Here is a 14443-nt window from a genome sequence, read left to right as displayed (position 1 = left end):
AGCCGGGCAGTGGCCAGGTAAGTAGATTAGGACAGAGGCGACAGTGATGTCTGAGAGGCAGGAGACGGGAACACACAGAAGAGAAGTTACAGGAGGATCTGCTGGGGTCTGGCCAAGGGAGGCGGGAGGGCGCCTGGCAGGTAGGCCCCGGCCAAAGGCGGAGAGTGGACAATGCCACCCGTGGAAGCCTTATGTGGGACATTCCAAAAGAACCAGAGCCCGTGGGTCCTGGCTCGGGATTCTTTCTGACCGCTTGGGAGAGTCCATTCGCGATACGCTTGGGGTCAGTGGGAACTGGTCTGGCCCATGGTTTGGCTGGAGACCTGTGACATGGAGTCACACATTTAGACACCCCCCACACACTCGCTCTGCAGAGCCCCACGTGCACCTGGGGGGGGGGAGATCACCGCCCCTGAGCCCTCATGGCACTGGCTGTTCCGTTTTGCTCCATTTTTGTTTTGTTTTTTATTTGGTGATCAAGCTTTTTTTTTTCCCCCCCTTTTCCTTTCTGGATGACACCTGACAATGCTCAGGGTTATTCTCTGCACTCAGGAATCACTCCTGGCAGTGCTTGAGGAACCATATGGGATGCTGGGAATTGAATTCGGGTTGGCCAAGTGCAAGGCAAACACTCTCCCTTCTGAACTATTGCTCTGGCCACGGGTGATCAAGTTTTATCTGGAAAAGTTGGTGTGTTTTCTATTTTCTATTTCTGTCAATCACAGAACTATTACTAAATCTCAAAACGTCAGTCTTGGAATGGCTCAATGCTATTTTGATTTTGTTTTTTGTTTTGGGGCTGCACAGAATTTGATTCTTGGGCAGCAAACCTGGGCCTCTTGCATGATGCACTGGCCCCCCCACCCTTGGAGCTATTTTCCTGGCACTATTTTGATGCTTTTGTTGTTGTTGACCACGTGGTAGTGAGATCAGAATCCTACCCGAATTTTTATCAACTATTTTGTGGGGTTTCCCAGAATAGCTTGGAAGGTCTGGGGTGATAATGTGGCCAACCAGGATAAGGATGGTTTGACCCTGAGGGCCAGTGACACTCTTGAGGGCTATACCCAGTGGTCCCTGGAAGAGCCATGCAGAGCCAGGGATCAAACTCCGTGTCTCCGGCATGCAAGGCATAATCCCAACCTTATGAGTTATTGTCTCCCATAATTTTAGAGAGAGAAGTGAAAAGGAGAAAAACAAAATGAGGATTTATGGAGGCAACTATGCCAAGTCTAGTATTATAGTCTCTATCCTTTCATGCTTTAGAACAATTCAGTAGGGAAGGATTTCCATAGGTAGTTAACAAGTTTATAAAAATGAAACAATTGTGTGAACAGCATAAGCTAAAAGGAACAGGGATGAGATTCTCATTCTGAAGGTGCTTTCTCCATCAGCTGGTGAAACGAAGCAAACAAAGAAACAATCTGACCTGGATTTTGTTGTTGATTTGGTTCTTGGGCCGTACCCGGTGGTGCTCAAGATTTACTCCGAGTGGGCTCAGGGGCAACGTGGTGCTGGAGCTGGGGACAGAACCTGGCCAGCAGCATCATGCAAGGCCAAGTGCCCAGCCACTGGACTCTTGGGCCCAATATTTGGATTTTTCAAACATTTATTTGCTGGAAGTGGGAGGCAGAGAATCCGGGAGAACATACATCAAGGTGAGCTACAGGCTGATAATCAAGGAAACTCAGTGATATTTCATTGCATGGTTTTGCGTGTTTTAGGTGTATGTTTGAAAATTCCCCAAACCCGGAGCCAGAGACAGCCCAAAACACTGGAGCTCAGGGTCTGCGGACAGCCGGCCCAGGTCTGACCCTGGGCACTGCACAAGCTTCCCTGAGCACTGCCCCAAAACCAGATAGTGGCCCCAAAACCAGAAAGAAAAAGAAAATTCTCTCAATTTGAAGTTAAATACTATGAAAACACATTAATGACAGAAATTATGACAGATAAATACTCTTTGTTAATAGAAGAGGTGAAAGTATATTGACAACGCAGAAATTATTACAGGTAAGTAATCTTTGTTGTTAACAAAAGAGGCTACACATTTCATAAAAAGCAGAAAGAAATCATTTTTGGAAATGGGTCGGTAATTGTAAAAATGCAGCTGGGTGGGTATTAGATGTGACATGCAGCCTAATCTCTGCTTCTCGGGATGGAAACCATTCCCCTCCCTAGAGGGAATGATGGGACGTGGCTGGACATGGACATTTCCAGATCTTCCTCACTACCTGCATTATTTCTGCTAGCCAGACTAAAGATTTGTATAGTGAGATATGAGAAATGCTAGTCGCCGATGCACGTACTTACTCCTGATTTTTAAGGTTTTCTAACACCAAAAACTGTCAGGAACCAAGGCATTTCAGATACCAGAAAAAGAATATTTGACTGCAAGTAACATTGCTGCATTTGAAAGGTTAATTTTTTATTTTTAATTATTTGGTCACACCCATGTATTCAGGGTTTACTCCTGGCTCTGTGCTCAGGAATTATTCCCTGTAGGGACTGGGGGACCATCTGGGGAGCCGGGGACTGAACCCGGGTTGGCTGTGTGCAGGGCAAGTGCCCTCCCACTGTACTATTGCTTCAGCCCTTGAAAAATGGACTTTTTTTTTTTTTGGTTTGGTTTTGGGGTCACACACAGCAGTGTTCAGGGCATACTCCTGGCTTTGTGCTCAGGAGACCAAAGGAGGTGCCAGGCCCTGCACCTGGGTTGTCCGCATACCAGGCAAACCTGGTACCCACTGCACTCAAGTTACTCCCCCTCCAGCTGCTAAAAGGTTAATTTTCATTAAGACAAAGGTAAAAGCTTTTGGAGAAGGAATGAGAAATATGTAAAATTACCTCCATTGCTGTGGGCCATTGTCAGGGCTTCCAGAGACACAGCTGGAGTTATTTCGAGCTGACAGATCATTACTTTGGCTCTGCTAATGGCGCCGGCGGCCTCCTGCAGGTCTTCGGAATTCAAAAGTAAATTTGCTCCAGCCACAATGACGATGATGTTCTGGCCTACGGAGGAGAAGCGATGCGATGCTTTACATTGACAGTCAAACCAAGCAAAGCCCAGGAAGCTGAGCCTCACCCATGCAAAAATATGATGCCACAGAGATTTTAGGCATTAATTCTAGTATCTTGAGGCTAAATGATTCAAATTTTTGACTCCCAACATGTCTTTTGCAATATGTCTATAGGATTCATATCGTCCTCATCATTTTGAGCAAAACTTAAATCAGCGTTCCTTGATCGATACTCTGATGTGTGAAGAGCATTAGCTGCAAAATGACAAAGTTCGTACTTCAGAACTTTCTTTCGTGGTAAATGGCTCATATAGTATGTGTGGTGAAGCTTCCAAATCCTAAGTGACAGATGGCGTAATGATGAGTAAATCAGGAATACACTTGCCTAATACCACACACTAATGCTCTGTGGTAACTAATCATTTCATGGGCCTCCCCTCAGGGAGTTGGAAAAGTGACTTTGCAAATCAAAATACACTGTGTGGTAGCTCGGAGACGGGAAAGTGAACATGATCCCTTGAGGTGGACGGGGAGCCTAGGCTTATGGCAGATCACAGGGAAGGGGGGCTGAGGAACTTCACATACTCCACACATGGATCATGGGTCCCCTGTGTAAATCCGCCCTGGACAGGTGGGCAGTGCATTTCAGCCGACAGGTGGACTTTCAAGGGCTGGGCTGGCCAACGTGTGAGCCAGGAAAATGTAAGTCAGAGGGTGTGGTGACTGGACCCTTGAAATCTGGCTTGTCTAAACCGCAGTATGCTTTAACTGTGTCATGCATGGCAGGTTTTAGAGACTGCAGACAAAGGGAGTAAGCTTGCTCAATTACTATCACATTTTTGCTTTTTTGGGTTATACCTGGCAGTGCTCAGTGATCACTCCTGGTGGAGTTTGGAGAACCCTGTGGAGGCGCTAGGGATCAAATCCAGGTCAGCTGTGTGCAACACAAGCACCTCAACGGCTGTGCTAGCTCACTGACAAACCCCCCTTCCCTTTTTTTTGCTTTTTGGGTCACATCCGGCTCTGCACAGGGGTTACTCCTGGCTCTGCACTCTGGAATTACTCTTGGAGGTGCTTGAGGGACCATATGGGATGCTGGGAATCGAACCTGGGTCAGCCATGTGCAGGGCAAACGCCCTACCTGCTGTGCTATCGCTCCAGCCCTGGCCCCTTTACTGTGCTGGGGTTTGGGGGGACCCTGAGGTGCTGGGGATCAGCTGCATGGGAGGCAGGTGCCTTCTCCCCTGTATTCTCTCCCTCTCGTCCTCAACATCTGGAAGAACATTTGGGTTATGTGTTGGAAGGGCAATACATCAGTGACCCCAGGGGAAGCGACCACGGCATGACACAGCTTGTGCCTGTTTCTTCCTCCCGCTGACCACGTGGCTGACGGCCCCCTTCGAGCAGGCACGAGCTGGCACTGTCTGCTGGCAGCTGCTCAGATCCGTGGGCAGCAGTGGCTACCCATGGCAGTCTCGGATGAACGTGACCCGAGATCCCCTCGGCACAGAACATGCGCGGGTCGATCATCTTACCGCAGGCTCTGCTGGCCACAAGGAAAAGTGAACCCAGCAGAAAGCCTGCCTTCGTCCTGGGGGAGTTCTCTGTGCCCACTCTGGCAGCAGCTCACGCCTGCTCTCCTTCCCTGACCTCATTTGCTCGGCTGGAGTCAACGGCCGCCCCTGTGAGGTTGGCCCAGGCCCCAGTGGAAGTGGGGGTCGGGGTCAGTGAGGCCCAAGGCTACAGCTGACGGCCGGATTCCTCCCTGGGGCTCACTAACTCCTGCCTGGCTGAACTTGTCATAGCTGAACTCATGACTTGACACCGTGGGCCGTCCTTTCAAGAGGCTGACTCGGGATCTGTGTGACAGCTCCTCCCCTCCAATCCGGGCTCTTCCGAGCCCAGCACCTGCTCGTGCAAGGCATGTGCTCTGCCATGACCATGTGGGTTGCTGTAGGCATTGCCTTCTGTTAGGAACCAGCCAGAGACTCATAAGTAGTCCGGGCACATGGTTTACATTGCATCCTTGCTTGGGAAATGAGGCATTCTGGGGGGGGGGGGGGGGGAGCCTGAGTGGTGCTCAGGCCTTATTCCTGGCTCTGTGCTCAGGGGTCACTCCTGGTGGGGCTCAGAGGACCATATGGGGTGCTGGAGATTGAACACAAATGCCAGCCAAGTATCCTACCCGCTGTACTATGCTCAGGCCCGGAAAATGAGACTTCGTTACATAGAGAAGAAAGAAGGAGAAGCTGAAGATAACAACACAAAAGGTGATTTAAGCCGGGAATGAGCTACTGTTGGTTGCTATAATTAAAAATGGAGGTAACAAGTAATAAAACATTTTTCTATTGTTAAAATTTGCTTTCTTCCTTCTTAAGTGGAATATATTTTGTTGTCGTCATTGCAATTTTTGGGAGTGTTTAAAGTTGAGCTGAAAAAGACCTTCTCTTGGTGTGAGAAATGATCGTGTAAAACAGAATTAAAAGACATATGGCGGGGACAGAGTGATAGCATGGCAGGTAGGGAGCTCACTTTGCACGTGGCCAACCTGGGTTCAATCCCTGGCATCCCGTGTGGTCTTCCAAGCCTGCCAGGAGTCATTTCCGAGTGCAGAGCCAGGGTCACAGGCCCACAAACAAACAACAAATAGAAAAAGACACAGGCTGACTAATCCTAATGTAACAGCAATGCACAGTGATTACCCACAATGCACCAGGCTTTGTCCCAGGGGCCGCAGGGAATGTTCTGTCCCTCCGAGTATTAATTTATAAGAGTTGGCAGAAGCTATGCAAACTTTAAAATCTGTGACTTCCCTTTACCCTTAAGTAAAGACTAATGTTGCCGCCATCGAAAGCCCTTCCGACAGACGGGTATATATAGACTCGCGATGTGATTGCCGTTCAAAGAGCTGAATGCCAACGATCAGTTAGAAGTAATTAGTCGCTTCCATTTGCTCAGTAAATCAACTATAAATATGATTCATCATCTTCCTTTTGCACCTATCTATTTACATTTATTTATCCAGTTCAACAGGAATGACAGATGCACGCTTAGCTGTGTTCCGAGACAAATGTCAATTCTGAGTTCAAATGAAGGGTAATGGGATGTCCCAGGATAGGAATATCATTGGGGGGCAACGTAAGGTTTCATAATTATCAGGTGGATGGCTTTATATCTGAATGATCCACCAGCAGCACGGGTATGGCAAAAGAAACAAAACACCGTTTCCGAACGAGGTGCAGAGACGCTTCCAGCCTGCAGGACGCGTACCTTCGTTATTGACAATGATAGAAGCGGCTCCCGTGGCAGCATCTTTGGTCTGATATGCAAATTCTAAAGAAAAAAGAGAAATCACGATCAGGCACACACACAGCCTGGCATGGGTAATCTAGCTTAGCGATTTCAATAACTCCTCTAATCCTTGGAAAAACGTCTCAACCTTTAACCATCTGGGATCACAACACAGAAATCATTAATCCTAATTTCTCCCGTCCCCTCTCGGAGGCTGATGTCTTTGCACTTCTTGAGTCCTCGTCTCTGTTTTCAGCCACCCTCCCTGAACACCCCGGCTTCTGGGCCCCCCTCCCCAACTCCCGTGTGAGTGAGAGTTGGAATAGTGGCTCCCCCCACCCCCCCCCAAGACCACCGGGTTTCTTTCCTTCACTTAAAGAAATGACAGACTTGCGGGGAAAGACTGAAGGTCAAAGCTCGAAAATGAATCTGTTGAATCTTCTTCCTTCCCCTCAGCTCTGCCGCTGCCAAGGGCTGCCTGCTTCACGTTTCCATTTATATGCGAGACTACGGCTCTCGGTGGGGTGGGCGCAGTCTTGAACCAGAGCCAAAGACCCACATTCCGGGCCTGCTTCTCGCTTCTACTCGCCGCGTGGCTCCCGGACAAATCTGGATCCTGGCTGGCCTTTGGCTCTCACTCCCATGAAACGATAGTATCGGCCTTCGAGGTTCCCAAAATGCTTTCCCGCGGTGACATTCAATGACTTTTCCTGAAATATTTTTTTTTTTTTTTGTGATGACGGCATCTGTTCTCCCTCGTCACCTGCTTTGGAAACATTTTCCCCAAGATGAAGGTTGGTAACCTCCTGTCTTTTTTATTCCCATCTGGAGGATGTACATGAAAGAACGAACCACGGGCTGGTGGAACGAGACTAGACAAAGCCGCCCAGAAAAATAGTCTGGCCAGCAGGGGAGGATGTAAGAATTCTATTCTCGGTTCAACTTTCCCCCGTATAACCAGATCACAGAAGAAAGTTAGAAGAACTTTAAAAAAAAAAAATGGAATTTTACCTGTAGAAATATCATTCTGTTTTAAGTTTTCTATGTAGTCATTGCCAAAAGAATCTTTGCCAACCTGTACCAAAAGAAATGATGAACGTTAGATCCTTCACATTTAGGAAAATGCTACAATGTGGTTTTGAGAATACTTAGCATTTTAAAAGGGCATATCTGCACAGTGCTTTATAAACATTAGCTAATTAACCTTCTTAATGTAGACTTGGTTTCAGCCCAAAGAATTGTTATATATATATATTCATGTTCCACTTCGGTCCCACCTAACGTGGAAACAGTGGGTGACTGTTACAAGTTCCCACTGCGCTCTACAATCTTCAACGCTCATGAAGAATCTCTCTCCATAGAGAGAACCACGATGGCCATGATATTGGAAAGGCTCGCTCTGGACAAAAACCAGGTGATAAAAGGAGGAAAAGTGATATGCATTATATCCTTTCAGCAAAGTACTACAAATCACAGTGCCTAAAAGGAAAATGAGAGAGAGAGAGAGAGAGAGAGAGAGAGAGAGAGAAAAGTGAAGTGTCTGCTATTGAGGCAGGCTAAGGGGGCAGGTGGGACACTGGTGGCAGGAGAGATGCACTGGTGAAGGGATGGGTGTTGGAACTTTGTATGACTAAGGCATAATCATGAAAAACTTTGTAACTGTGTATCTCACTGTGATTAAAAAAAAATCATTCTCTCCTCCTGCAGCACTCCCCCCTCCCCCCCCCCCCGCCACCACAACTTCCCTCCAAAAAAAGTCTTTCTCCCTTAAGCCTGACATGAAGAGCAAAGAGGAAGCATGAAAGAGTCTGAGCTCATGCGGAGGTCGTGGTAGATTCTGCATCTCAGCATTCATTCTAGTAATGACCGTTCACTTTTCCCGGAGACACCCAGACCACCTCCTTTCCTCCACACCACTCACGACAAGGCGACACATTTGGTAACACATTTGTAATTTGCACGGAGATATGTCTATCCACCAAATTCCACAGTGCTCATGAGTGTCCTCTCTGGAGTTTTGTGGGCTCTGATTCATGTATGAACACATATGTCGCTACCCATGATAAGATCACAGAGACTGGTTTGTCTTCTGTACTCGGTCTGTTCACCCCATTCTCTCCCTTAGCTCCTGACAACTATTGACCTTTTTATTGCCTCTATAGTCTTGGCTTTTGAGAACATCACAGAGTTGGAATTACGTAGTCTGCAGACTCATCAGACCGGCTTACTTGTGGTACGTTTCTCAGGTTCCTACCTGTCCTTCGGGGGAATGAATGCTCCTTTCCTTGTTAGGATTCAGTGTCCATGGTCTGGCTCTACCAGCATTTATCCACTCATCAGCTGACAGCACCACCTCTGGATTGTGTCAAGTTTTGGCAATTACAATTGAAGCTGCTACACTGTTCATGTTCAGCTTTTTTGTAGGTGTGCCTTCCCGGTTTTATCTCTTCTCATTCATTCCCACTTCACCAAAACAGCAGAATCTCTGGATGTTCAGGATCTCCTAAACTCAAACACTGGGCCCACAAGTTTGTATAGGAACCCAGCAGGAACTGCCCCAAAGGTGAGCTCTGAAGCTCCCCCGACAGCACCTCTGGCCAATTGCAGTTCATGTTACTTGCTTGGTCAGCGTAGACCTTTGGCGTTGGCACTCCTGGGTTAGATTGTAAAGCTTTGTGTGTGGGGCAGCTAGGAAGAGGGAGGGCAGGTCCTGGTTAGCGTGGCATTGGTGGGTCAGACATGGAGCATGGAGAGGGGTCACCTGGAGAAACTAGAACCAGGACTCGAGGCGGGCAACACAGAGCTCAAGATACGCTGAGAGGCCAAGATTTTCCTGGGTTTATGCTTGCCGACTTCAGACTCCTCTGGACATGCTGACTTCCCGTGTTTCATTTACTCTTTCTAAAACTCTCATTGTTAAGCCAAGAAATGGGCCACCTTACTGAGAATAAGGCCCTCTTCACTTGCTCTGATCATCTCATTGGATGGTGAGACCAAAGAATGACACTGTCACATCTTCTTCCTTGCCTTCACGTAGGAAAACTCAGGCGTCCTTTCCTCTGTCCTCTGCCCGGCCCAGCCCCGCTGTGTGCCAGCCACCCCCCTTGTTCCCCTCTCCCAGAATCCCCAGAGCCTTTTGAATGGGACCGTCGAATACAACATTTCATCAAATACCATGCTGTATGGTAATCTTCCTGGACAATCTTCCTGAATTTGTAGTCTTCCTCAAAGCTCGCTGGAGACTCTGGTTTACTTATCCCTCCTCAAGCCTGGTCAATTAAAGGTGTTCGGTAGTAGTTTGATCAGCTGAGTTGCCTGTCTCTTCATCTTCCTTGAGACTGTTCTAAGTCTTCTTCCTTCCTTCCTTCCTTCCTTCCTTCCTTCCTTCCTTCCTTCCTTCCTTCCTTCCTTCCCTCCCTCCCTCCCTCCCTCCCTCCCTCCTTCCTTCCTTCCTTCCTTCCTTTCGTTTTTTTTTTTTTTTTGGCTACATCCAGCAATGCTCAGGGGTCACTCCTGGCTCTGTGCTCAGGAATCACTCCTGGTTGGTGCTTGGTGCTTGGGGGACCATATGGGACGCCAGGAATCAAACCCAGGGCGGTCGCATGCAAAGCAAATGCCCTTTGTGCTGTGTAATCGCTCCAGTCCCTAAGTCATGTTTCTTTAAGGGGCCCTAGCACCTCACAGAGCCATAGCAAGGTTCTCAATCAAGTTTTCTGCCAATAACCCCAGGAAGGGACTCAAGGATTTTGGGTGCAACAATGAGATATTTGTGTGCAGAAAGATTCTGGAGAAAACAGGGGCTCGGGGCTGGAGTGATAGTACAGCGGGTAGGGCATTTGTCTTGCACACAGCCGACCTGGGTTCGATTCCCAGCATCCCATATGTTCCCCCGAGCACCGCCAGGAGTAATTCCTGAGTGCAGAGCCAGGAGTAACCCCTGTGCATTGCTGGGTGTGACCCCCCCAAAAAAACAAAACAACAACAACAAAAAGAAAACAGGGGCTGGGGTGATAGCAGAGCATGGAGGGTGCTTGCCCAGCCTGTAGGCAACCAGGACTCAATCCCTGGGACTCCTGAGCCTCACTAAGAGTGATCCCCGAGCACAGAGCCAGGAGTGAGTCCCGAGTACAGTGGGGAGTGGGCCAAAAACCAAAAGAAAAGAAAGTTTGTGGGAAAACCACCATCTGAGGTAACCAGGCTGGGTGAGTCTGTTCCAGGTGTAAGAAGCCAGGTCATCAGCAATGGGTTTGTCCAACCTCGAACCCTCTTCTGGTCTGGCTTCCTTCCTGTGGTCCTCCCTCCCCTAGCCACCTCTCCCACTTTGTCCTACAGGTGGGCACCCCAGTCTTTTCCTGGGGATCCACAAGGGGGCAAATCCACCCAGTTGTGAGATGCCAGACTAGGTAACTCACTGAACCCCAGGTGCTTGCCGGGAAACCTGAGGCAATTTTCATCAGGCTCATGAGTTCCAGTGTTCAGATGTGGTATGTAAAACACCCATCCACGCTCAAAACACCTATCCACGCTCGGAACAGAATGTTGCTCACCCAAGACATCTTGTGTCTCTTTTCGTGCCTGAAGGCACAGTGAATAGCAGGTGAAGGCTGTGCTGCTGTGTCACCAAACTCAGCAGTTGTGTTGACGCTATCCCTTGTGTTCATTTTTTAACTTGTCATTTGTGGCTTCCTCATAAGAAAGGAAAGAACACATAAACTTTCAGTAATTGGAGCTTGCTGGTTGTTGAAATCCTAGATAAATGAGGACCCACCTTGATGTTAACTGGGTACATTCAATACACTCTTAGAATGGCTGTTCTTGGGCTGGAGTGATAGCACAGCAGGTAGGGCATTTGCCTTGCACCTGGCTGACCTGGGTTTGAGTCCCAGCATCCCATATGGTCTCCCGAGCACCACTAGGAGTAATTTCCTGAGTGTTTGAGCCAGGAGTAACTCCTGTATTTTGCTGGGTGTGACGCAAAATCCAAAAGCCAAAAAAAAAAAAAAAAAAAAAAAAAAGGCTATTCTCAGGTACTCATTTGGGAGGGGAGATTTACTTATTTGGTTTGGGCCTGGAGGACCAGTGCCTGGACAGGTAACCGGTGGCCAAGTACATCAGTCAACTTTGGCCAATGACATGTACCTAGGTATCTTTCAGCCGGGTTCAAGAAAGGACAAATTTCACTTTAACCACCCAACTCTCCAGATAATATAATCTGAACTTTGAATTCTATTAAAATCGTAATGTGTGTTCAGTGGACAGTCCACTGGAAGCCAAGCCATCAGACAGCTTTGGTTAAGATGATGGGTAACCTAGCCATCTCATTTCAAATACACTGCTTTTCAAGCCACCTTTAGTATCAGCTGCAGTGAAGACTTTGGGTCCTACTCACTTCTTTCCTTTTTTTAAAATTTCTTTTTTTGGGCATTGTTCAGGGCTTATTCCTGACACTATGCTGAAGATTCACTCCTGGTAGGCTCAAGGGGCCAGATAGAGAGCCAGGGATCAAAACCGAGTGGGCCACATGGACGGCAAGTGTCCTACCCGCTGTACTATGGCTATGGCTCTGACCCCCGCCCCCCCCCCCCCCAATTTTCCTTCTCAGTTTACTGTGATCTAACAATTTTGTAAAACACAGTAATGATAATTTTTTTTTCTTTTTGGGTCACACCTGGCGATGCACAGGGGTTACTCCTGGCTCATGCACTCAGGAATTCCTCCCGGCAGTGCTCAGGGGACCACATGGGATGCTGGGAATCGAACCCAGGTCTGCTGCGTGCTAGGCAAACACCCTACCCTGTGCTATTGCTCCAGCCCCAGATAAAATAAAATTTTAAAAAAAGGGTCCTCATCTGTGCTAACACGGTCTTTCTGTCACAGAACTTTATACCTGATTGTTCTGGATAGAAAACAGAAGGCCACTTGTAATGGACAGCTGAGATAGTCTCACCTTTGACAGAACTGGCATCAGATCTGTGGTCTTTTGGGCCCATGCCTGCGGGGGGCTCCCCACCCTCAGCTCTTGATTCCAACCTGGGGGTCCTGCTGGACTTTTGATGTTGAGGTGCACAAAACACTTAAACCTATCAGTGTGGGTCTAAGCAAATGTCCTAACAGGTTCTCTGTCCTGCCGAGAAGGTGTTTGTTCCCTAAAACAGCTGCCTTGATTTAAGCTTATTTTATATTTACCCATTACTTGTTTGGGGGGCCAAACGTGGCAGGGGATCACTCCTAGCAGGACTTTTGGGGACCAAATGGGGTGCCAGAGAATGGGTCGGCCACGCATAAGGCAAGCACCCTACCCACTGGACTCTCTCTAGCTCCCTTAGCTGCCTGAATTTTTAATCTCAAGATATCACTCCCAATTAGCACAGGATTGTTGCCTTGGCTCATGACTCAGTTGAATGTGGGCTACTGAGCTCTTAACGACTCGCAGTGTTTCATTATGCATGTTGCATTGTACACATATTAATGCACTCTCGCCTAATAATCTTTCCAGAAGATCACGACAAGTGTTTCTGCTGAGCTCAATAAGACCATGTCTTTGCACGTGGCCCCACAGCCTTACTTCATCGGGGCTGGCATTTTCATTTGCTGTCGGGCAGTCGTAGATCATTTAGCTACAAAAATCAACGGGAATTTTCTACCTGTTTTTCTTTGGCTCCATCTGTTCAATTTTTTTTATCTGGAATAATTTCATGATTTCGGCTTCCACTTGGAATTCGTCATCTTTAAAAAACTGCGGTAACGTGAGTTTGGCTAATCTGATGAATAAAAAATATACTCCACAATGAAAAGAAGAGCCACGATTAATGGATTATCAACTTCTATTAGAAAAAATTGTCTTTCCCCAGAAGTTGCAAATGTTTTAGAACTGAAGCGTTAATGAATTCTCTGAGCTAGTAATCCTCAGGTAGTAAAACCCAGCTCCCGGAAGAGAACAGCGCAGAATCTCCTGCCCCTGCGCCTGGCTGTCCTTGCTGGGGCTCCTTGGAGGGGGGCGGGTTGAGTTTCCCTCCCCGCCCCAAATAGAGCTCCGGCAGCCGAAGACCTCCAGAACCAGTCACCACCATGCTGAGACCACTCTCCACATGCATGAAGGTACAGGCTGAGGAACAAAGGCATGCGGGTCCCAGGGCTGAGATCTCCAAGCCTGCTCGGATCGGGGCTGAGCATCCTCCACCCAGATCCTCCATCTCCCAGTAGGCAGGGGTAACACCCACCATCTGACCTCCAGTGTCATGTAATCCCATCAACAGCTAAGACCCAGAGACTATAAAACCCAGTTCCTGGAAGCGCGTGGCCGCATTTGCGGCCGCACGACGTCTTATTATCTCATTCTTATTTTGGACAACCTGGCAGGTTACCGAATGTTACCTACCCACACGGCAGAGTCTGGCAAACTCCCCGTGGTGTACCCAATATGCCAAATACCAGTAACAATGATGGGTCTCATTCTCCTAACCCTGAAAGAGCCTTAAATATGGCACTTTTTAAAATATATGCGCTAGGACCAAGGAGACATTTCTGGGGCCTGCTCGAGGCAATCAACGAACAACAGGATGATCGTGATCGTGAGTAATCCTCAACCTTTTTCTGACTATGGTGCCCTTCTTCTTTATTTATTTTAGTGAATCACCATGAGATACAGTTACAAAGCTTTCATGTTTGAGTTTCAGTCATACAATGATCGAACACTCATCCCTCCACCAGTGTACATTCTCCACCACCAATGTCCCCAGTATACCCCCCTTTCAAACCCTCCCCTGCCTCCATGGCAGACAGCTTCCCCTATACTCTCTCTCTACTTTTTGTATGCCCCCCCCCCCCCCGGCTTCTTGACCTTGTTTCTTTTCTGTGGACGGGGTGTCTTACTGATCCACAGTATCCAAATCTCATGCCGTGACCCCTCATTTACACAATTTCATGTGGTTCCCTTGGAATATTCTGAGGGCCCACAGGGGGCTCCATGGGTGAGAAATGCAGATCCAAGTCCCCCTTGTAAAGCCACACTTTCTTCTCCTCTGCTACCCAAAGGGCCAGGGTACCCCCTGTTTCCTGCCCCGAGATGAACATTAGAGAACAAATCAGTGGCAAAATAGCTGGAAAGAATTTTCACCACACAGTTGCTAATAGCA

At 48.0% G+C, this 14443-nt stretch overlaps 1 protein-coding gene across 1 annotated transcript in view; it reads right to left on the bottom strand.

Moving 5' to 3' along the window:
• Nucleotides 1–14443, bottom strand: part of RBKS (ribokinase) — a 97028-nt gene that overhangs the window by 52110 nt on the left and 30475 nt on the right. Inside the window, exons 3-5 of the mRNA XM_056125530.1 lie at nucleotides 7320–7383; nucleotides 6288–6350; nucleotides 2845–3009 (exon numbers count right to left, since the gene is read on the bottom strand). Coding sequence (XP_055981505.1) covers nucleotides 2845–3009; nucleotides 6288–6350; nucleotides 7320–7383 — 292 coding nt within the window. The remainder of the gene's footprint in view (nucleotides 1–2844; nucleotides 3010–6287; nucleotides 6351–7319; nucleotides 7384–14443) is intronic.

This window comes from Sorex fumeus, unplaced genomic scaffold (genome assembly GCF_029834395.1).
Source record: "Sorex fumeus unplaced genomic scaffold, SorFum_2.1 ptg000006l, whole genome shotgun sequence".
NCBI classification, from domain to species: Eukaryota; Metazoa; Chordata; class Mammalia; order Eulipotyphla; family Soricidae; genus Sorex; species Sorex fumeus.
Note: the sequence above shows the minus strand (reverse complement) of the source record. Positions and strands in the feature narration are given on the sequence as shown.